The 23339-nt window shown below is 45.3% G+C and overlaps 1 protein-coding gene and 2 non-coding genes across 3 annotated transcripts in view; all 3 read left to right on the forward strand.

Annotated features, from left to right (window-relative positions):
* TEX14 (testis expressed 14, intercellular bridge forming factor) overlaps window positions 1–23339 on the forward strand; it is a 94849-nt gene that overhangs the window by 20576 nt on the left and 50934 nt on the right. Inside the window, exons 3-11 of the mRNA XM_046676308.1 lie at window positions 10660–10663; window positions 10718–10758; window positions 11517–11631; window positions 14795–14960; window positions 15974–16110; window positions 18158–18239; window positions 19130–19260; window positions 20620–20733; window positions 21777–21900. Coding sequence (XP_046532264.1) covers window positions 10660–10663; window positions 10718–10758; window positions 11517–11631; window positions 14795–14960; window positions 15974–16110; window positions 18158–18239; window positions 19130–19260; window positions 20620–20733; window positions 21777–21900 — 914 coding nt within the window. The remainder of the gene's footprint in view (window positions 1–10659; window positions 10664–10717; window positions 10759–11516; window positions 11632–14794; window positions 14961–15973; window positions 16111–18157; window positions 18240–19129; window positions 19261–20619; window positions 20734–21776; window positions 21901–23339) is intronic.
* Window positions 2934–3147, forward strand: LOC124248019 (small nucleolar RNA U3). Its single transcript, XR_006890905.1, has one exon. It is a non-coding gene; the product is annotated as a small nucleolar RNA U3 (small nucleolar RNA).
* LOC124248018 (small nucleolar RNA U3) lies at window positions 10479–10693 on the forward strand. The gene has a single exon (XR_006890904.1). It is a non-coding gene; the product is annotated as a small nucleolar RNA U3 (small nucleolar RNA).

Raw genomic sequence — 23339 nt, forward strand, 5'->3', positions numbered from 1 at the left:
GTCAGGGAGAATGGAGGAGGAACTGAATTAGGTAGGGCAATGGGGTAGCAAGTGATGGTAGAGTTCAATTTTAAGGCACATTTAGGAGAAGTTTCTGACCTTTAACAGACAAATGGGAAAGGAGATAGAACTCTCAAAAGCAGACTGAGAATGAGCAGCCAGAGAGGTAGGACGTGTGTGTGCTTGATGGAAGCCAAGGAATGGAAGTGGGACAGTGAAGTGTGTAGAAAGTCAATGAGAGATTAAGATGGAGATAGAAAAGTAACCTTGGCTTTTATTGATGGCCATATTGGTCCTGTGTGGGCACAGAAACTGGTTTGGGGTGGACTGATCAGTGAAGGGATGTAAGGACTTGCCACTGGGTGGAAAGAGCTCCTGGAGGAAGTCAGACTGTGATAGAGAATATAGAGGTGGGTATGCATTAAGCTGGGGGAAGGGGAGGAGATGTGGGATTCAGACAGGGATTAATTAAAGATGGGAGAGCAAGTCTGACTGCAAATGGAAGGACTGAGTAGAGCAGGAGAAATTGAAATATGGGAGAGAGCAGCTCCCAGCAGGCCAGGAGACCTTTGAGTCGGCCAGAGAAGATGGAGAGTGCTGATGTCAGTAGGTTCGTCTATTAGTGAGACCATATTGAGGGTTTTTTTTTTTTAAAAGATTTTATTTTTCCTTTTTCTCCCCAAAGCCCCCTGGTACATAGTTGTGTATTTTTAGTTGTGGGTCCTTCTAGTTGTGGCATGTGGGACGCCGCCTCAGCATGGCTTGATGAGTGGTGCCTTGTCTGCGCCCAGGATCCGAACCGGTGAAACGCTGGGCCGCTGAAGCGGAGCACGTGAACTTAACCACTCGGCCATGGGGCCGGCCCCCATATTGAGGGTTTTTGAACCGATGGCTTCTAGTTCTGTGCCAGGTATGAGGCAAGATCATTGCTGAGGGAGGCTGGTGAGGAGAGGGGTAGGAAAGTTGAGAATAAAGTCGGAATGGAATAATCATCCCAGGGAGCAGGTGAGGAAGAGACCATCTAAGAGCGTGCCCCCTCCCCTTCCCTGCTATTGAAGTTTTGGGATTGCTTCCTGGTCTTGGAGGCACCCCCCCCCCCCCCCCCCCAGATCCGAATTACTTTCTCTTTCTTCCACTCTAGCCATGTACCATGTAGTTAGTCCTTGATCTTCTCTTTCTGGATCTACAGTGGTCAAGCGCTCACTGTGAGCCCTAAATTAGTTCTTGGTCTTCAAAGGTTCGGGATCCTGAAAGAAGCAGTGTATGCTCTGGAGTTGACTCCTTGGTCTATTATTTACTAGCTGTGGGTTCGTGGAAAGTTCCTTAACCTCAGTCTGTCCCTCTGTAAAGTAGGTAGATGCAGTAGTAATGGCATCAACACAGGGTGTTGTTGTAAGGGTTAAATTAAATGAAGCAAGTGTGGTAGGTGAACGTTCCCTTCCCCCGTTCTGAAAAAGCCCCTCCCTTAGATTAGAAATCCTTGTCTCTTCCCCAGTCTTCCCTGTATCAGCACCATCCGCCTAATTGTTCCAGGCACAAACCAACATGTCACCTTTGAAGTCTCTTTCCCTGACCACCCCTGCCCCCCAGCAAGTCCATCAGTGAGTCCTATCAACTCAGCTTCCAGAACAGCCCAGGTTTTTCCTTCCTCCTTGCTAAACCCAAATGCAAGCCACTGTGATCTCTCCCACCGACACTTTGCACTGGCCTCAGAATTGGTCTCCACAGCTTTAAACCTCTGAATGGTTTCCCTTCACACTTAAAATCCAGACTCCCCTGGCCTTGCCTTTGCTTAGAAAACCCTCAGATATCTGGCCCCTGCCTCCACCTCCTCTCTCTCATATCCTATGCTTTCTAGCTGTCTTCAAGTTGCTGGAACACACCATCTTGTTCCCTCCTTTGGGTCTTTGCATTAGTTGTTTTCTGTGCTTAAATATAACCTCCAAAGAGAGGCCTTCTCTGACCACGCAAATCTGAAGTAGCTGCCCAGTCCCTCTCTGTTTCAACACTTAAAATCCTTGGCATGCCTCATCTGGCATCCTCTCTCCCTCACTAGAATGTAAGCTGTGTGTGAGAGTAGGGACTTTACTCACCTCTGTACCTTTGTATGCCCAGTACCTAGAATGGTGCTATAGCACATAAAAAGCAGGATAATGGTTAAGGTGACACCTACCAGCTCTGCTATTTAGCAGACCTCCCTGATCTTTCTGTGCCTTTGTTCCTCCAGCCATAAAACTAGAACAATTAATAATTGTATTTATTTCATAAGTGAAGCACTTAGAATGATGACGGGTGCCTGGCAAGCCCTCAGTAACAGTAGCTAACATTGTTATAGTTGGCACTCATGTGTTTGTTGAGAGAGGTGATGTCAGATCCACCATCTAGCTTTATTTTAAAAACTCAAAAAATGTGAACAGGTAGTGCAAACATATGATACAGAAACCAAAAGGTTCTGTGTTCTGGCACTGGTTTTCAGCCACCCAGTTGTTTTTCCTGCCACAGTCATGGTGACCTGCCTCTAACTTACCAGAGTTTGAAAGTCAAACTCGGAGGACAACCCTTGCGTGCAACTACTAAGATTTGCTAAGCACTTGAATCAGCTTGGTTTTCATTGGCCCGCCATTTCCTTTAGCTTTCAGAGGCGAGGCTGCTTCACCAATGCTGTGGAACGAATACCTCCTCGGCTTGAAAGATGCAGGTCATGATTGGCTGTCATTCAGTATTATGTTAATTAAGCATGGTTGTTTAAAAAATTTAAAAATACATTTCCACTTAAAATCTCAAAATGCATTGTTAAGTGATAGCATTTGAAAGATTGTGTTTCAAAATCTCATTCTCTTTTTTCAGTAGAACCAGAAATGGGGTAGCTATCTTACCATCAGTAAGAAGTGTGCAGCTGTCACAGACCAAGCAGAGGCTGCAAGGTCTAGGTTAAGACTATACTTTCAGGGATCATTTCTATAGTTCGTTACTAGAGAAGTTTCTCTGAACGTGTAGAGCACCCAAAACCACGAGGAGGAGGCATAGTGTTCTCTCCTGAGCGTGAAGCTGGGTCTTAGTGTTGCTTTTGCAACTGCTATTTGCCATTGATGATCGTTCTTCTCTTCCTTTGGGAGAGTGAGAGGGGGAGGATGCCATCTGAGTGGTTTTTGTCTTTACTTAGTTAAATGGAAGAAAGTTCTTAAATATTTGGTCACTTGCTTATGTTTCTATTTGTGCTTACTTTAAAGTGGTGTTTTTTGTTAATCTTTATGTTTTTTCCTATTTTGAGTCTTGTGACCGTTTTTTCTTTTAATCAGAATTTCTAAAGTAGTTGCCTGCATTTGGTTTTTCCAGTGCACACTTCCCTTCCTGTCAACACAACCCTGCCAAAGCATAGCATGCTAAACTAACCACAATGCCATCCGGGCTGGCTCTGGTTTTCCAGTTTTGAATGTAGGATTTCTGTTGTATTGCCACCTTCCCTAGACAAGTTAGGCTTTGAGTATGCTGCTAGAAATTCATGTCTGGGCCTGCTATTCAGGTGTTTGACATATCTGCATTTTGAGCAATGGTTACTTTTTAGGAGTTACAAAGAAAAGCAATTTAAAGTAATTTTAAATGTACTTTTGATATTTTCTTGTTTTAAGATGGTTTGTTCTTTTTTTCTCCCCTCAGTGCTGTGATTATTTCTTTTAATTTTGTTTCTTTGGCTAAATGCAATTTTATTTATTTTTCAATTTTTTTTTTAGGAAGATTAGCCCTGAGCTAACTAGCGTAGCCAATCCTCCTCTTTTTGCTGAGGAAGACTGGCCCTGAGCTAACATCCCTGCCCATCTTCCTCTACTTTATACGTGGGATGCCTACCCAGCATGGCTTTTGTCAAGTGGTGCCATGTCCGCACTTGGGATCCGAACCAGCGAACCCCGGGCCACCGAGAAGCAGAACGTGCAAACTTACTGCTGCGCCATCCGGCCAACCCCTATTTTTTTTTTTTGAGGACGATTAGCCCTGAGCTAACCTCTGCCACCAGTCTTCTTTTTGCTGAGGAAGATTGGTCCTGAGCTAATGTCTGTGCCCATCTTCCTCGATTTTATATGTTGGGAGGCCTGCCAAGCATGGCTTGATAAGTGGTGCTAGGTCCACACTCGGGATCCGAACCAGGGAACCCTGGGCTGCTCAAGTGGAATGTGTGAACTTAACTGTTGCGTCACTGGGCAGGCTCCTAAATCCCTAAATGCAATTTTAAATTAGCCTTTTTAGTCTGGTGTCCTTTTTTTTTTTTTTTTTCCCCCTTAATCTAAATATTTTTCTTTGTCAGGGCCGGGCCAGTGGCACAGTGGTTAAGTTCGCACGTTCTGCGTCAGTGGCCTGGGGTTTGCCGGTTTGGATCCCTGGTGCAGACATGGCACCGCTTGGCTCACCTTGCTGTGATAGGTGTCCCACATAGAAAAGTAGAGGAAGATGGGCATGGATGTTAGCTCAGGGCCAGTCTTCCTCAGCAAAAAGAGGAGGATTGGCAGCAGTTAGCTCAGGGCTAATCTTCCTCAAAATAAATAAATATTTTTCTTTGATTTTTGAACATCATAATTATTCCAGGCTGATCAGAGGTTTTTCCTAATATCTACTTTAGGAGGGCTCTTAATATATCACCCTTGTCATTGTACACCAGGCAGGCTAGAAAAATCAGCAAAGTCTCATAATTCTACTGACTGTTATGTGATATAGTTCACTTTAGGTACAAACAGGCTTTGTTTCCTGTTGGAGATGACAATGACTTTGAAAACTGCCCTTATAAACTGAGAAAGCAGCATATATTCAGCTAATTCAGATCTCAAGCCAGTGAGTAAAGCCACTGTTTTCTTTCTTTTTTTTAATTTAGTTTATTTATTTTTAAGTTTTTTAATTAAAAAATTTTTTTTTTTGAGGAAGATTAGCCCTGAGCTAACATCTGCTGCCAATCCTCCTCTTTTTGCTGAGGAAGACCGGCCCTGAGCTAACATCCGTGCCCATCTTCCTGTATTTTATATGTGGAACACCTACCACAGCATGGCTTGCCAAGTGGTGCCATGTCCGCACCTGGGATCCCAACCGGCGAACCCCCAGCTGCCGAAGTGGAACGTGCAAACTTGACCGCTGTGCCACCAGGCTGGCCCCATCCACTATTTTCTCATTGCAGTTTTACTTGTCTGTCACTAGGCCAGTCCTTGTTCTTAAAATTTGCATTATCACTTTTCTTCTATTCTCAGTTTTCCACCTGAGTTTTATGGCTTTAAGAAACCATGGAAACTCTTCTCAGAAAATGTCTAGAGCATACTTTCTTGGGTGGTCCTTAAAAAAAAAATTTTTTTTTCTTCTATTAAAAGATCTTTTGGGACGAGCTACCCCGTGGCCGAGTGGTTAAGTTCGCCACTCCGCTTTGGCGGCCCAGGGTTTCGCCGGTTCGAATCCTGGGCGCGGACATGGCACCACTCATCAAGCCATGCTGAGGCGGCATCCCACATGCCACAACTAGAAGGACCCACAACTGAAAATACACAACTATGTACCAGGGCTCTTTGGGGAGAAAAAAGAAAAAGAAAATCTTTAAAAAAAAAAAGTTTTGGGGCCAGCCCAGTGATGTAGTGATTAAGCTTGCATGCTCCACTTTGGCAGCCTGGGGTTCACTAGTTCAGATCCTGGGCATGGACCTATGTACCACTTATCAAGCCATGCTGTGGCAGGAGGCCCATATGTAAAATGGAGGAAGATGGGCACAGATGTTAGCTCAGGGCCAGTCTTCCTCAGCATAAAGTGGAGGATTGGTGGCAGCTGTTAGCTCAGGGCTAATCTTCCACACACACACAAAAATGTTTTGGGCGCCAGCCCCAGTGGCCTAGTGGTCAAGTTCGGTGCACTCCACTTCTGCAGGTTCAGTTCCCAGGTGCAGACCTACACCACTGGTTGGTGGCCAGCTGTTGCAGCAACCCACATACAAAATAGAGGAAGATTTGCAGCAAATTTTAGCTCAGGGCGAATCTTCCTCAGCAAAAAGAAGTTTTTGTTACAAAAGTAATATAAGGTTATTTTAACCAGTGGAATCAAAGATATTTTTTAAAGTTGCTAACCTGCCTTTTGAAAACTGGTATCATACTACACACATTCTGCAACTTGCCTTTCCCATTTAACACTAGTACATCCTGGGGGCTGGCCCGGTGGCGCAGCAGTTAAATGCGCACATTCTGCTTGGGCGGCCCGGGGTTCCCCGGTTTGGATCCCGGTGTGGACATGGCCCCACTTGGCAAGCCATGCTGTGACAGGCGTCCCACATATAAAGTAGAGGAAGATGGGCATGGATGTTAGCTCAGGGCCGGTCTTCCTCAGCAAAAAGAGGAGGATTGGCAGCAGATGTTAGCTCAGGGCTAATCTTCCTCAAAAATAAAAAAAACAGTAGTACATCCTGTCTGTCTCTAGTCCGTTGATATAGATCTAAGTCATTCATTTTAATAACCGCTTAATATTTTATCATCGATATGTACCATATTTTATTCAGGTATACCCCACTAATGGATATTAAGATTTATTTCCTTTTTTTGCAGTTTGTATCACCAGAAACAATGCTTTGATAAAATACTTTATAATATATCTTTATTTAATGGTTTTTAATATTCCAAGTGAGATTTCTGGGTCAAACTTTTAATAGGTATGGCCATATTGCTTTTTTCTTTTAAAGATTGGCACCTGAGCTAACAACTGTTGCCAATCTTGTTTTTTTCCTTTCTGCTTTTTCTTCCCAATTCCCCCCACTACATAGTTGTATATTTTAGTTGTGGGTCCTTCTACTTGTGGCATGTGGGATGCCACCTCAACATGGCCTGACTGGTGGTGCCATGTCTGCGCCCAGGATCCGAACAGCGAAACTCTGGGCCACCGCAGCGCAGCGCGGAAACTTAACCACTCGGCCACAGGGCCGGCCCCTAGATATTGCCATATTGCTTTCCAGAAGCATTGTAACAATTCATACTCCCAACTACATTTAGGAAAGTGTCCATTTTCCCATCTCTTTTCCAGCACCGAACGTTTTCTAATTTTTCAATGTTTTTCAAGCTTCATGAGAAGTTTATCCTTCTTTCCACTATTTTAACCCAGGCACCATGCTCTGTTAGTTTATTGCATATTGTAGGATAGAGTGAAATATCTGTCCTTCCTGTACCTATATTATTTGTTTTATCCCCTTGTCCCCTTTACACCCATCATCCTACTTTGCCCCAAAGCTATCTAGGTTCTCTTCTCTCAGGAACTAATAATTTATCTCCCCTTTGTGTTCAGTGCCGTGGACAGCGTTACTTAGTAATTAAAGCCTTGTGCAATTCTGAGCGGGGAGGCTGAGGAATTAGGATGCGAGGGAGATAGTATGGTACAGCGCATGGACTTTGGAGCCAGGTTGCTTTGTGACCCTTGGCAAATTGCTTATCCTTTCTATACCTCGGTTTCTCCATCCATAAAACAATGATGATAGTAGTGCCTTCCTCCTTTCGTACCAATGTGAGGACTGAGTTAGAACGGTACCTGGCACACTAGCACACAGCATTATGAATATCAGATCTTGCCTCCCAAGAGGCCTAGAGGTTAGGTGACTGACTCATCTGGAGGCCCCAAGCTAAAAAGGGTGTCACTAGGAGTTTAACACTTGCACCCAGGTCTTTTGACCTTTTTGGTTAGTCCTTGTATCATGTCAAAGCTGCCTTTGGTCACTTCTTGGGGGACTTATTTAGTCACCTTTATATCAGCCACAGTGTGGGTACACTGCTGGCCTGAAATAAATATTTGTTGAATGAGTATTGAATGAGCGAATATTTTCTACTAGGAAATCACCAGAGGGCTTTGTGGGAACAGTGGTTTTTGAACTATTTTTCTCTCCAGCCACCTGTATTCTCCCAAGAATTGTTGCTCAATGCCTAAGTGATATCTGGTCCCTAGAGAAGCCCTTGGAGAGCCTGGTTGATTTAAGTTTTTACTTCATGAGGCCCAGTCTACTTCCCTGACTGTAGTCCCTTCCTGTTAAGAATTATGAATAGTTTGTGATTTTACAAATTAGCCTGCTGCAGGTTTATGAATGAAGTAGAAGACATGAGATTCCTGGGTCAGAGCTGAATGGTAGTGTTTATTACTCACAGCAACAGCAGTAGCTAGAATATTGGTGTTTTTGGTTTTAGTTCCTCAAGCCCCAATTCCCACAGAGACATGCAAAAGCTATAAATATTGCACATTACAGTAGAAGTACCTTAAGCTTAGGGAACCCAAATCTTTCATAATGGACAGTACTTTGCTCCAGAGGGAGACATTATCTTTATCATACTGGACAGTAAGCATGCCTGGACTTTGCTCCAAAGGGAGATACTGTATCTTCCAAAGTTCGCTATATAAACATCTTCAGAAACATAGTCTAGGGGCCAGCCCGTGGCTGAGAACAGTTAAGTTCACTCATTCTACTTCGTTGGCTGGGGTTTCACTGGTTCGGATCCTGGGCGCCGACATGGCATCACTCATCAGGCCATGCTGAGGCGGCGTCCCACATGCCACAACTACAAGGACCCACAATTAAAATACACAACTGTGTACCGGGGGGCTTCGGGGAGAAAAAGGTAAAAAAACAAACAAAAAACATAGTCTAGAACAGAAGGTGGTTAGTGCTTCACTCCCATGACATGCAGAAACAGGAGTGATCTGCGGAGAATTGTCTTCCCACACTGTTCTTTGCTCCTCTTCTCTGCTCAGGCTTGCTTGTCTTGGGCAGTTAAGTTTACCCAGTACTGAAGATAGGTAAATTTGGCAGTTCCTCCTACCCTCCAGGTTGGGGGAGACAATCTGGTAGGGCAGACTGAGATCCCACAAATACTTGCAACACATCAAGCCCTGAGCAGTAAGACGTGAACTCTACTTGCACTGCTCTCACCAAGAACACTGTTCCTTCTTACTAGATTTCTCCAACTTTGCTGCTGTTGGTGATCCTCCTTTTTGAAACTCTTACCTCCTTTGTCACTGTGACTCATTTGTTCCAGGTTTTTCTCTTGCCCCTTTTGGTTTCCTTCTCTCCATACTTTTAGGCTTTTTCCCCTCAGCTTGCCCCTGAAGGTGTTACTGGGCCTCAGGGTTCCCTCTTCAACCCTCAGCTGTTAAGGTTGTATATTTCGTGACTCATTTCCTCCCATGCCTTTAAAATGGCCAATGATAATGTTAATGATCCCTGTCTTGACCAGTTCTGTGTGCTAGACACCTTTGCTTGGATTCATTCATTCAGTACTAGATGCTTAGGGTATTTCCAGTCCACAAAGCCATTTCATGGTCTCTGTCCTTCTGAAACACAGAAGAGGTGTTTGATCTGGTTAAGTAGGTCAGCCAAGGGTTCCCTGAGACAATGACACTTCAACAGATGTCTCAATGATGAATTGAAGTTAAGTTGGGAAAGGGTAGGGGGAGAATTCCTGGCAGAGGGAACAGCTTGTGCAAAGGCCTTGGGGCAGAAGGGAACCTGACCACTATGAGGAACTGTTAAGAATTTCAGTATGACTGGAGTGAGGGGGAATCTGGTGCAAAATAAGGCTGGAGAGGTGGATGTTGGCCAGACCATGCAAGGACTTGTAAGCTATGTAGAGAAGTTTTCGGTGAGGAAGGTTGGCCCTAAGCTAACATCTGTTGCCAGTCTTCCTCTTTTTGCTTGAGGAAGATTTTCACTGTGCTAACGTCTGTGCCAGTCTTCTTCTGTTTTATGGAGGATGCTGCCACAACGTGGCTTGACCAGCGGTGCTTTGTCCACGCCTGGGAACCAAACCTGCAAAACGTGGGCTGTAGAAGCCGAGCGTGGGAACTTAACCATTATGCCACCAGGCCAGCCCTATATAGAGAAAGTTTTGTCTTTAGCCCAAGAGCTGGAAAGCTACTGAAGCTTTAAGCAGGGGGACGATGTATTGTCCTTCTTTAAACACAATTTTTATGTAAATAAAAATTCCTTAATTTGGAAAAAAATCCAAAAGAACTGTTATATGTCTAGTATTTTGATCACAGGATAAAGTTTAAAAATAGGGCACACTTTGCAAATGTCACAGTCTTTGGCTTTGGGTCGTCGCTTTCACCATCCCCCTTTTCTTTTACGTTTTCCTTGCAAAAGGTCCCCGTCCGTATAAACTGAGCCATGTCTTCATGCTCCGGCGCGCTTTGCAGTCATCAGCGTTCCCGAAACCCTGACGCTGCGGAAGTGCCGCCGGAAACGGGGTGGGGTTGGAAATAAATGGCGTGTGTTTGGCGGTTTAACAGCCGTATGTTAATTACAGTGACTGCTTGACATGTCTTCGGAAAACGGAAAATAGTCAAAACGCTTTGCTGAGCTTTGGTAATGGAAAGGTTCTTTAGGAAATACATGCCAGTGTACGTTTAGGAAAAATAGTGCTGTAAGAAAAACTCACCATCAGTAAAATATGTGTAGATTTCGTCCACTTCGGAAACGCAGGAGGAGTAGTGTTAAGACTATACTTTCAGGGATCATTTCTATAGTTCGTTACTAGAGAAGTTTCTCTGAACGTGTAGAGCACCCGAAACCACGAGGAGGAGGCGCAGCGTTCTCTCCTGAGCGTGAAGCCGGCTCTTGGTGTTGCTTCCGCAACTGCCTTTTGCCATTGATGATCGTTCTTCTCTTCTTTTTAGGAGAGTAAGAGGGAGAGGACGCAGTCTGAGTGGTTTCTGTTTTTCTCAGTTGTTGAAGGAAAGCAGCTGTGGGGTGTTGTGTGCGCCTGTGTTTTACGAGTTAGTGTTGGGGGTTATTGTGTTCTGGCAGTTCGTTTTAAGAGAGTTGGTTCACTGATGTTGCGTTTTTGGGTCTTCAGGAGTAGTTTTGCATAGCTCCTGCCCCCCCAGCCTTCCTTTTGTTTTTGTGTTTTCAAAATCTGTCCTTAGTAGATAATGCCTAGCAAGTCGAAAATTTTTTAACGGGTTATGTGTTAACAGCTTTTAATTTTGGTGCTTGTTGTCTGGACAGTTTTTTCTTTGGTTTTCGTTTTTTTTTTTTTTTTTTCAGTTGATAGCTTTATTGTTTTCGTTCAAGCAGTGAGGTGTCCATTTTAAATTTTTCTCCCTACTTAATCTGTGTCTTAATGAGGCTGAAAGATACGGGCTTCTGTTACAATTTAATAGTGTTTTTATGTTATTACTTTTTCCCCACCGCACACAGTAACATTAACCCCGCCCTTCCCTCCTATCTTCTGAAGAATGAGAACAGTGTTAGCTTATTTTTTAGCACACTACAGTGGGGTGAAATGCTTTATTGCAACTTTGTGTAAACAACGTTTTTGATGAATAAGTGCTGTGGTTGCTTTCTAGTTGGCCTTTTGTGTTTGTGTGACTAATGAACGCTTTCATTTTTCCTTTTTTTAAAAAAAGTTTGCAGTAGTACATGAAAGTACTGTATAAAGGAATTTTAATTTTTTCCTCCTGATATGAGTTTTCCTACTTCTATCTCAAAAAATTTCCTTATGTTTGCATTGATTCTGGTATTTGCTTTGCAGGAATTTATGTTGATGCAGTCAATTCCCTGGGCCAGACAGCTCTTTTTGTTGCAGCATTATTAGGCCTTACAAAATTAGTTGATGTTCTGGTGGATTATGGATCAGATCCAAATCAGTAAGTACAATAAGATCACTATCTAGAAAATTAGTATGCTCTTAAGATGAGTTGGGACATTTGGAAACTAATTTGACAAGATATTAAGAGAATCTGTACTAATATTTTTATCCATGAAATACAGTTGTATACATATGTTGAAACATAATTTTAGCTGGTAATACAAAGTTTTCTAAGCAATTTTAGTAGGCCCAATGAGATAAGTGAAATTTATTAGTCATTAATTAATTAATTAATCATTAACAGCACAGTTTGAATATTCCCACCCCAGGCTATAATTTGTGTGATTTGCTTAAGCAATTTAACGTACCCACAACCGAGTTCTTTCACCAATTAACTCTATGCTTGGCATCACTTTGTTAGGATTACTTTCGCCTTGCTCCTATAGTTGTGGTTTAAAAGAATCTGAGCTTAATAGTTGGCCCAAATTTTAATATGGAACAGCAGTACAAGGTAATGAATCAGCTACATCTCTTCTCCTTGTGTAATACCTTTTTTCCCCAAAGGCCTTCACTAGATCTTTGCAACCACCTCTCAACAGAGAAGGGGACATTTTTACAGTTCCCGTTGGACAGAACCAGAAATAGGTTTTGAGTGCTTACATGATTCCAGCTGATTTTCACAGGAATGCTAGAATATGAACAAAGTCATAAAATAGCTTTCCCATCTTACATAAGGAGGCCGTGTTTAATGTACTCAAAAAACACACAACTCTTCAGGTTTTGTTTTTTGGGTTTTTATTTATTTATTTATTTATTTTGCTTATTAGGTTGCTTGCTTAGTGGGAGAAAACTTGGTAGCTTGGAAGAGTATAAAGAAAAAAGAAAAAAACCAATCAGTATGAAAATTCTGTAACTCAGAGATAACACAGTGAACATTTTGCTGTGTTTCCACCCAGAATTTTTCTAGCCTCACATTTCCTCTGCTGTCTGTTGTGTTAATATTTAATTTCAAAGCTTGGAAATAAAGGGCTAGCTCAATTGATGTTTGTAGATACCAGCTTTGTAGGGAGGCTATATTAGGACCCCTGCAGTTCCTCAGCAAAAATGCAACATTTTCCAGACATCTGTATTTACATCTGTTTGCTGGTGGTTTAGAGCTGGGTTTTTTAAAGATCGAATCATTCAAACCTTTAATATTCCAGATTAGGGAATTGATGCCTAGAATGTTTAAGTGACTGGCCCATAATGGTGCATTGTGTTAACGACAGAGCTGAGACCAGGAGCCCAGCCACCTGAAGAACTCATAACTTCCCTTTTTAGAAGACCCCATGATGCTAGGGTGAGGTAGGAAAGGACAGTGTCAAGGGAAGAAAGGCAAACCCCATGGCTTTGTATTTTGTGATAGGAACATTTTCATGTGACTTTAAAAATATCTTCCATCAAAATGAAGGGAAATTTCTGGGGGGAAGTTGTATTCCCAAGTGCTCAGTGGAAATCTTGTGATGGCCTGGGCTTATTGAGGTCACACAGTCAGATGCCTGTGGGACCAAGTAGGGTCAGTGGGTACAGACTAGGGAGGGTTGGGCATCTGTTACTGGGCAGGAAAGGGAGCCAGAGGAACCAGATCTTCCAGATTTCCAAGAGGCTGGAAATCCCACTGTTTAAAGTGAAATCTCCCAAATGTTAAATATTTTCCATTATTTCAAATTCTTTTTTTAAACACTGTGTGGACCAAATAAAACATGCCTCTGGGTTGCCATATCAGTCTGCAGGCCTCTAGTTTTCAACTTGTAGGATAAATTATCAAAGAAGACACATTTTGATACCACTCAGACCTGGACTCCCTTGTAAGTTTGGTTGGGTGTAAAAAACATTATTCCTTTCTTCCTTAGGATTTATGAGAAATGAAAATAATGTCCCTCTCTCTCCCCATCCAGCTTTCTTACTGTCTATGGGAAGAATAATTAGAAGATTATAAAACATTACATAAATTTGTTTTTCCACAGGGAGGATATTATGGTTCCCACAGTGCAGTGTACTGGACTACTCATTAGATCCAGTGATAGGAAGGAGCTCACAATGAGATACCCCAGTAGTTTCCAGATGCTTAGGTGCGGGCCAGCCTTGTTGGCATCACCTGGTGAACTTGGAAGAAGTACACATTCCTGGGCCCCAGCCTTGCAGCTTCTGCTTCAGTCTGTGTGTAGACTGAGAGTCTGTATTTTTGACCAATATCCCAGTGGCTCATTAAGTAAATTATGGTACATCTATACACTGGAATACTGTGCAGCTTTTAAAAAGAATTGAGGTGGCTTGTATGTTCTCATATGGAAATTTCTCCAAGATATATTGTTAAATGAAAAAATTTAGATGCAGAACAGTTTATATAGTATATTCTTATTCCTACTTGTATGTGCATAGAAAATTTCTGGAAGGATGTAAAAGCTTGTAAGAGTAGTTGCCTCTAGGCAAGAGGACTGGGGGTCTGGAGTTGGGAAGCTTTTCTTCTCTTCCTCCTCTTTTTTCATTTTATTTCTCTTTCTCTTTCCCTTACCGCTTCCTCCTTCTCCCATTTGTGTTTCTTTTTCAATTAAAGAGAGAAGGCTTTCCAGGTGATTCTGATGTGCATCCAGGTTAGGAAACCATGGCTACATATCACTATATCCTGGACACAGCCCTTCCTTCACACCTCAGATAATTTATAGGGTTTCATTAAATTTTTCTGAGTTGTAGATCCTTGACCAGATTGCTGATGCCAAGGTTTTGTGGGCCTCTACTGTAGGATTTGGGAGACAGACACATTCTCACATGAGAGAGACGGTCTCTGGTTAGGCTGTGCTTCACCAGTCTAACCCCAGGGCACTACAGACGTGAAGAAATTGTTTCAGGGCAGCCAGCGTCAGGAGGCCGTAGGGGAAAGAACACCAGATTTGGAACCAGACCCATAACGGTGTGAATCTCAGCTTTGCCCTTTTGTTTGTTCTTCTATAAATTGGGAAATGATACTGCCTTGAAGGTGGAGCTAAGGATGGAGAAAGGGGATGTACATAAATCTGCTGTTGGCCCATACCAGGGGCCTCACCAGTGGTATTATAATCCTTATCACCAAAGGTCGCCTTTGTAGAAAGGGAGCCCTGTGTTACCCATTGTGCGCCCCCTGCCCTGCTCTGTGGAAGGGAGGAGTGCTGCCATGGCCACTCATTGTACCACCCCTCCTCCAGCCGCTGCTTTGATGGGAGCACCCCTGTCCACGCAGCAGCATTTTCCGGCAACCAGTGGATCCTCAGCAAACTGCTAGATGCAGGGGGTGACCTTCGACTCCATGACGAGAAGGGTAGAAACCCGAAGACCTGGGCCCTGACAGCAGGGAAGGAGCGCAGCACTGTGGTAAGGTGGGCCTGCTCTGTATCCACACCCAAGGCAGAGCACTGGGCTGGGAGTCAAGAGCCCAGCAGGCAGGGGCTGGTCCTGGGGACAGCACAGGGCTTGCAGTGGCCTTGGCACTGGACACACAGGCCTGGGTTGAAGCAAATTAACCAGCTGTAAAACCTTGGGCATGTCTAGCGAACCTTTCTGGTCATCCATTCAGTGGAGAAGGGAGAACAATTGTAATTTCATTTCATCCTTAACTAGCACTCACCATGCATCAGACGTTCTGAATTAAATTACAGTCATGCGTAGCATAACAACATTTCAGTCAATGACAACACATATGCAACAGTGGTCCCACAGGATTAGTACCATATAGCCTAGGTGTGCCATCTAGGCTTGTGTAAGTATACGCTATGAGGTTCATACAACGACAAAATCACCTAATGACACATTTCTCAGAATGCATCCCCATCGTTAAGTGATGCATGACTGTAATTAAATATTAACTCATTTAATCTTCACACCAACCTTCTCAGGTAGGTGCTATTATTGTCCTCATTTTACAGATGGGGAAACTGAGGCCCAATGGCATTAAGTAACTTGCCTGAGGCTTCACACGGGCAAGTGTGATTTGCTCCATTGAGGACTAAATAACCTAACAAATGTAAAGCACAAAGGGCATGTGCAGTGCTGAGCACATGGGGGGAAGGGGAAGTAGGCAGAGTCCCCGTCCCTCCCTCCCTCTGGGCCTCCTGCTCATTAGCTGTTGGGCCTTGGAGAAGTAATTTCACTCTTGCCTCAGTTTCCTCATCTGTCAAAGGAGGGAATTGGAGGAAATTATTGGAAATGCTCTCCCTGAAAACATTGCATACCTGTAGAAAACCACTTGAGCCCTTCCCTTTCCAGAGACTTCCCTGTCAGGGTCTCTCAGCTCCTCAGATCATTCACCTCAGACCATTCCAATTCCATTGAAGCCCAGGGTGGTCAGTAGCCATGCCAGCTTTGAGCATCTCTACTGTGTGTTGCAGATGGTGGAGTTCATGCAGCGCTGTGCCTCACACATGCAGGCCATCATCCAGGGCTTCTCCCAGGATCTCCTGAAGAAGATTGACTCCCCTCAGCGCCTCATCTGTGGCCTGCCCCGGTTTGGGGGCCTCATGCAGGGGTGAGTGCTGCCCCGAGCAGAGTGGGACATTCTCCATCACCCCAGCCTTCCTTCTGGGATCCCTGCAGCATGGGCCACCTTGGTCTCCTCCACATTGGTCCCCTCTGGCATCTGGCCCACCCAAAAGGGTGAGCTTGGAAGGAGAGGATGTGGCCACTGAAAAATGATGGCCAGAGGAGCACCTTAGGCTGTCTCCCCCACTCCAGGAACATCTGGGGGAGGTGAATTCTGGGCTCCAGTGGGAACCACCCTATGGTTGGCTGAGAAGGAACTTTTCAGGTCTGGGGAGTCCAGCAGAAAACCCCTTCCCAGCAAGGCAATTGGCTGGCTTTTTTTTTGTCATCTCCCGAACCATGGGAAAACTGTTCCTTTATTACTAAAGTTGCAAAAGCCCACAAATGTTTAATTTATGGTTATTGGGCTATTTAAAGCTGGTGTAGTGGCTGGCCCTGTGGCCGAGTGGTTAAAGTTCTGCTCATTCCATTTCAGCAGCCTGGGTTTGTGGGTTTGGATCCCAGGCACGAACCTACTCCACTTGTCAGCCATGCTGTGGAGGCATCCCACATACAAAGTGGAGTAAGGTTGGCACAGATGTTAGCTCAGGGCTAGTCTCCCTCAAGCAAAAAAAAGAGGAAGATCGGCTATGTATGTTAGCTCAGGGTGAGTCTTCCTCAACAGCAACAACAAAGACCCGCTGGTGTAAGAGACTTGCTGCTAGCTGGGTAGACAGCTCCCCTGACCCTCTCACAGCTGCAGGAGGTGGGCCTCAGGCTTCTCTGCATGCTCAGGAACTGAGTTATTTTAAATTCTTCAGGCCTTATTGACTTAGGGTTTGTGTGTGGAGAATCCTTGCCATTTTGATTTTCTCTGATGGCATCTCTTTCTGTAGTCAGAGTGGCTAGATGCAGTACACTCTGGCAGGCTCTTCCTTCCTGTCCTTCCATGCATGTTGAGTCCTGGTTTTCCTCTGGTGACCTGGATGCCACTGACTTCTCAGATGAGATGAGTTAGTGATTCCCTTGAGGACTAGTTACTCCTAACTGCTCTCCCTGCTGCTGCTCTTGCTAGTCTTGGTTCTTTACTCAGCTTCTAGAACAACTTTCTAAAAATGGAAATTGGGTTGTGCCACTCTGTGCTAGAAACCCTTTAGGGCCTTCCCCGTGGCTGTTAGGATAATTTTCCAAATCCCTCGTCCGGCCTGGGAGCCCCTGCTTGGTCCAACTTCTCCCACCACCTCTCCTGCCAGCATTTGGATCTTGGCAGACCCAGTTCCTACTAATAGGGCCAAGCCTAATCTGTGCTGCAGCGCTGTGACTCCAAGCCAACAGATTTCCCCTTTCTGGCTCCATTTTTCCCATCTGTAAAATGAGAAAGTTGGACAAGATATGCTTTATGATCCTTTCCAACTTTGACCATCTGTAATTATCTATTGCTACATAACAAATCATCCCCCAAACTTAGAATAAACATTTGTATCTCACACAATTTCTGTGGGTCAGGAATCAGAGAATGAGTTAGCTAGGTGGTTGTGGCTCAGGGTTTCCTAAGAAGTTGCAGTCAAGATGTCAGCTGGGGCTGCAGTCATCTGAAGGCTCGACTGGGGCTGAAGGATTCAGTTCTGAGATGGCTTTCTCACATGGCTGGCAAATTGGTGCTGGGTGTTGGGCTTTCCCATTGGGCACCTGGAGTGTCCTCACAGCATGGCAGCTGGCCTCCCCCAGAGCAAGTGATCCAAGAAGAATCAGGGCAGAAGCCCTGTGGATCTAGCTTTGGAAATCACACCATTCGGGCATTTCTGCAATGTCCTATTGGGTTAACAGGTCAGCCCTGTCTGACCTGTGAGGGGCTACACAGGCATGAACACCAGGAGCTGGGAGATGTGGGTTCCCTCTCGGAGGCTGGCTATTACATCATCTGTAATTCTGTGATAAAAAGTCAGGTGGTAAAGACAAAACCAACTCCACGTTCTGAAGACTTGGCTCAGCATTGTTCCTGTGGATGTGCGTGGTTAATCCTTACTTTTTCCCCTTCTTTTAAATATTTCTAGAAGCCCTAATGGCTCTCCTAACCGACTGCTTAAAGCTGGAGTCGTTTCTGCCCAAAATATCTACAGCTTTGGCTTTGGGAAGGTAAGAGGTTGCTACTGACAGCCAGTGTTTGCAGGACTAACTGGAGAATGAGCTGGCCCAGCTCTGGCCTCGTCTCCCATGACTTTGTCCAACTCCTCCATCCTATCCTCTCCAAAGTATTTTTCTCCTCCTTTACCCCTTTTGCAAGACAAGTACCTCTTAGTGTTCGTGTCCGTACTGGAAATTGGTGAAAACCCTGGAGAGGTCTCTTGAATTACCTTGGGCTAGATTTGGGGAGTTTAGAAAATGATCCTTTAATTCCCAGTAAAGGCCCCAGATATGTTCTCCTTGAAGAGAGGCAGAGAGCTGTGCTGACCCCATGGGTCTTACTTGTGAGTGACCTTGCCCTCCCACAGGCTTATGAGCATTGTTGGAATGCCTTTAAGGAATTTAGATTTTAAACTGAGAAATGTTCTGAGGGAAAATAATATTCTTTGGGTCCTTCGTGCTGCTCATCAAAGAAAGAGACAGTTGGGAAACATTGCTGGGTGACTGGGTGATGCTTGCCGACAGCTCAGCCCCTGGCTCTGAGTCTCTTGGTTGTGCTGAGGCAGCCTGGGGTGGAGTGAGGGTTAGAAGGAATGTCGGCTTTGGCTATACACAGGCCTGGGCCCTGAGACCCAGCCCGGGTGGCACTTCAGGCAGGCATCTGACCTCTTTCCACGAGCCTCAGTTTCCTCACTAGTAAAAGGGAAAGAATATTACAAGCTTGCAGGGTTTCTAGGAAGATAAAAGATAATATAAATTGAAGCATAATGTCCAGTGTGCAGGAGTATGCATCAAGTTGGTAAATAGTAGCTATCATTATTTTTAGCTGGCTGATAAGATTTTAGAGTTATTTCACTTTTCCTCTTTTCTCCTCACAATTTGAAGCTGTGTTTTGCTTTCAGTTTTATATCACAGGGGGGACACAGCTGGCCTACCTAGGATCTCTTCCAGTCATTGGAGAAAAGGAAGTGATTCAAGCTGATGATGAGCCCACCTTCTCTTTCTTCAGTGGCCCCTACATGGTCATGATCAAGTAAGCAGAAGCTTGGGGCCGACCCGGTGGCGCAGCCATTAAGTTGGCATGTTCTGCTTCGGCAGCCCAGGGTTCACCGGTTCGGATCCCGGGTGCGGACATGACACAGCTTGGCACGCCATGCTGTGGCAGGCATCCCACGTATAAGGTGAAGGAAGAGGGGCACGGATGTTAGCGCAGGGCCATCTTCCTCAGCAAAAAGAGGAGGATTGGCAGCAGGTATTAGCTCAGGGCTAATCTTCCTCAAAAACAAAAAGTAAGCAGAAGCTGGCCAGTGGGAGGTCTGATTTAGTCCCATGGGAAGAATGGGCTTTGTGTGACTTCTTTATGTGTGGAGGGTTGCTACACAAACACAAGGAAACACTGAAGAACATATGTCTAAATCAGGGTTTCTCAACCTGGACACCAGGGCTGGATACACTTTGTTGTTGCTGTCCTGTGCATTGTAGGATGTTTAGGAGCGTCCCTGGTCTCCACTCACTGGATGCCAGTAGGAGTCCCCAGTGCTACCTGCTCCCCTGCAGTCATGATTGTGACAACCAAAATGTCTACAGACATTGCAAATGGCCCCCGTTGAGAATGACTGCTCTGAAAGTTTACTCATGACGTGTTTTAACCTCTCTGCTTTCTGGAGAGTTAGAGGCAGCATAGCATGACTGTCTGGCCTCCGATACAGGCCAAAGGATATTGAGGCCCCTGTAGAAGCCAGAACAGGCACCAGCTGCGGCTCTCACCAACCAAGGGCAGCAGAGACAGCAGTAGCAGGGTTTGGCTGTGACCACAGTCCCTGGGCTGTTCGCACCCCCCAGAGACTTGCCTCTTGCAGGGTCACAGGACTTGTCCTGGCCAAGGTGTCTTGGCCTCCTTGAACCCGGATGCTTCTTCCCTGCTTAGAAGAAACAGCATTCTACACAGGCCTCTGCCGGACTCAAAAGGCCTTCTGTCCCCTGCAATACACTTCTTGTTTTCCTGCCGGTGCCACAGATTTGTTGTTGGGTCCCCTCCTGTCCACTGTTGTTGCCTTTGCCCAAGTGATCGCCGTCCCTCACCTAGACGGCCTCCCATTCCCGGGACCACCCCTCCTTACCGTTCCCCACACTGCTGGTACCATTGTCTTTCTAAAATACAGACCTGATAGAGTCACTCCATCCCTTAAATCCTTCAATGACTTCTGCCACCTGTACCTAAGTTCCCTAGGGTACTTTAGAACCTGGGGGTAGGGACAGGGAGGACCCAACAGTGCCCAGGGGCTTGACAGATTCTGTGTAAACCCACTTATCTGGTCTCTGGCCTGAGAACTCCTTACCGAAGAAGTGGCTGCTTACTGTCTTCTGCTCGCACTCTCTCCTGCCCTTGTAGCCTGGTGTGGAACGGGAGCAGGGTCACAGTGAAGGAGCTGAATCTCCCCACCCACCCACATTGCAGCAGGCTGCGGCTGGCTGACTTGTTAATTGCTGAGCAGGAGCACAGCAGGTGAGAAGGAAGCCCAAGGGCATTTCATGTCCAACTCTCTTTACAGACATAGGTTCAGGGCTGTCCCTGGGGTGTGGAGACCAGCCTCCCCTCAGACTCAACATTTTCTGACTGTTGGAATCAGTTGATGTTTACTTTCAAGGCCTGCCAAGAGAAAGAAAGGGGAATTAATAAATAGCCTGAGGGGTGGGAATGGAGGTGGTGAGGGGCTCAATTCTGTCAGCTGATTGACTCCCCATAACCCATGTCTCTGATGGTCCTGCCTCCAGACCTTGCTGGCTCTCCTGCTACAGCCCCCGAAGCCTGCCCCATTATTGGCCCTGTGCCCGTGCAGGACGGCATGCGCTGTCCCGTCTTCATAGAGCATGGCTGTTCATGAGATCCACACGTCTGAGAGCCATGTCTCCACCCACGGGTCTCAGTACCTTAGGTTTTCTGTGGCTCCAGGGTTAGTCCTGCAGCTCTTGCCAGGGCAGGAGCCCGATTCATGGTTTCACACTAGGACTGCCAAGGCTTTAGAATGGACCCAGGTTCCTGAGGAGGGTACCCAACTCCTGTAGGGTGTTCAGAGGCCAAACCCTTCCTTTTGGCCAAACCTTCCTCAAGGGACCCAAGGAGGCTGGAAGGACTCATAGACACAGTGTGGACTTTACGTGAAAGTGAAGTGTGACCTTGGGCAAGTTCCTGACATCTCCCTGACCTTGGTTTCTTCATGTCTAAAATGAATATAATGATGTATTTCTTGTAGGTGGTTGTTAGGATTGAGATGATATATATAAAGTGCTTGCTAGATAGCTCTTTAGTGACATTGTCATTGATGACTCTAAGCCCTCAGGGTCTGATCAGTGAGAGGCCACAGATTCCACCAAGAGAGACCCCTACTCCCACCCCACTCCACCCCATCCTGTTTTCTTAGATAAACATTGTATGCAAATGGTACTTGTTTAGAATGTGTTCAAGAGGCCTAGAAGAAAGGAAAGCACCCATTTTTTCATCATGTCCTCCTTACCTCTGCCTCATCTGAAGCTGATTTTCTTTTGCAGCAAGCTGCGGCACCCCCACCTGCTGCAGCTGATGGCTGTGTGCCTGTCCCAGGACCTGGAGAAGACCCGCCTCGTGTACGAGCGCATTACTGTCGGCACGCTGTTCAGTGTCCTCCATGAACGGGTAAATGGCTGTTTCTGTGGATTTTCCCTTGCTGTCCTTCCCGCTTCTCTCTCTGCCCCAGCAGTAGAGTTCCCATTTGTGCATGCATGGAAGATAAATCTCTTAATTCTTTACTTAATGGGGGCTATATAGTGCACCATTTAAGGCCGATAAGCACCTGGTCGGAACTATTGTGGTTTTATAATTATCAGTCCTGCTTTTTTATAGACATCTTAAGAGCTCAGCAGACCCAGAAAACACACAGATGCATTTCTAGCTAACTAATCAGACAGGCACCGGCCTTATTTCCCAATGTTTTCACTTGTGCCATGTGGGGCCTTTGGTATAGAGAGGTTTGTTTATATACCCGTTATCAGTTTCCTCTCGCTTTTCACATTTCCTGTTGGGGGCATCTTCCCTGGCCTCAGACTCCCTGGGAAGTGTGTTTTTGGATGAGATGTGGCTTTGGAGAGGTCCTGAAGCATTTGTTTTTCTTTCTCTGTGACTTTGTTCTAAAGACCCTGGGGCAGGAGTGAGAAGAGACTCTCCAGGAAGGGCCCTTCCCCGAGATGGCTAGTCATCTCCTGCCTGAGGACCCCCTGTTAGTGTTCAGTTTTTCTCCCCTCCCCTGCTCTCCCCTTTTCTGTCCTTTGATGAGGGCATTACCTTAAAATGCCATTTCTCTGGGGAGAGACCCATCATGACTTTAATCAGCCAGGTACGTTGGTGTGAGTGAATTTCTGTCCTCTTATGATGAACTTTCTAGGTCATCTGACTGGGGTAGAGACTGGATTGGTCCTTTAAGCTTGTAGGTTCTCCCAGCAGCACAGGCGTGGATAGCGGGTGCAGAGCAGGTTCCTTGGTGGTCGTGGTGGGCCCACCCTAGATGCACATACCCGGCCTTGAGAACTTGCTCCTTATTTTTTTTTTCAGTTATTTTATTGAGGTCATATTGGTTTATAACATTGTATAATTTCAGGTGTACATTATTATATATTAGTTTCTATATAGACTGCATCATGATCACCAATAGTCTAGTTTTTATCCATCACCATACATATGTGCCTCTTGACCTCTTCTGCACTCTTCCCCACCCTCTTCCCCACTCTCTTCCCCTCTGGTAACCACCAGTCTGTTCTCTTTATCCTTGTGTTTGTTTACCTTCCACACAAGTGAAGTCATACAATGTTTGTCTTTCTCTGTCTGTCTTATTTTGCTTAACATAATACCCTCAAGGTCCATCCTTGATGTTGCAAATGGCACAATTTTGTCTTTTTTATGGCTGAGTAGTATTCTGTGGTAGATATATGCCACATCTTTAGCCATTCATTAGTTGATGGGCACTTAGGTTGCTTCCATGTCTTGGCTATTGTGAGTAATGCTGCAGTGAACATAGGGGTGCATGAATCTCTTTGTATTGTTGATTTCATGTTCTTTGGGTAAATACCCAGTAGTTGGAT

The sequence above is a fragment of the Equus quagga genome, chromosome 11 (genome assembly GCF_021613505.1).
Source record: "Equus quagga isolate Etosha38 chromosome 11, UCLA_HA_Equagga_1.0, whole genome shotgun sequence".
Classification (NCBI taxonomy): Eukaryota; Metazoa; Chordata; class Mammalia; order Perissodactyla; family Equidae; genus Equus; species Equus quagga.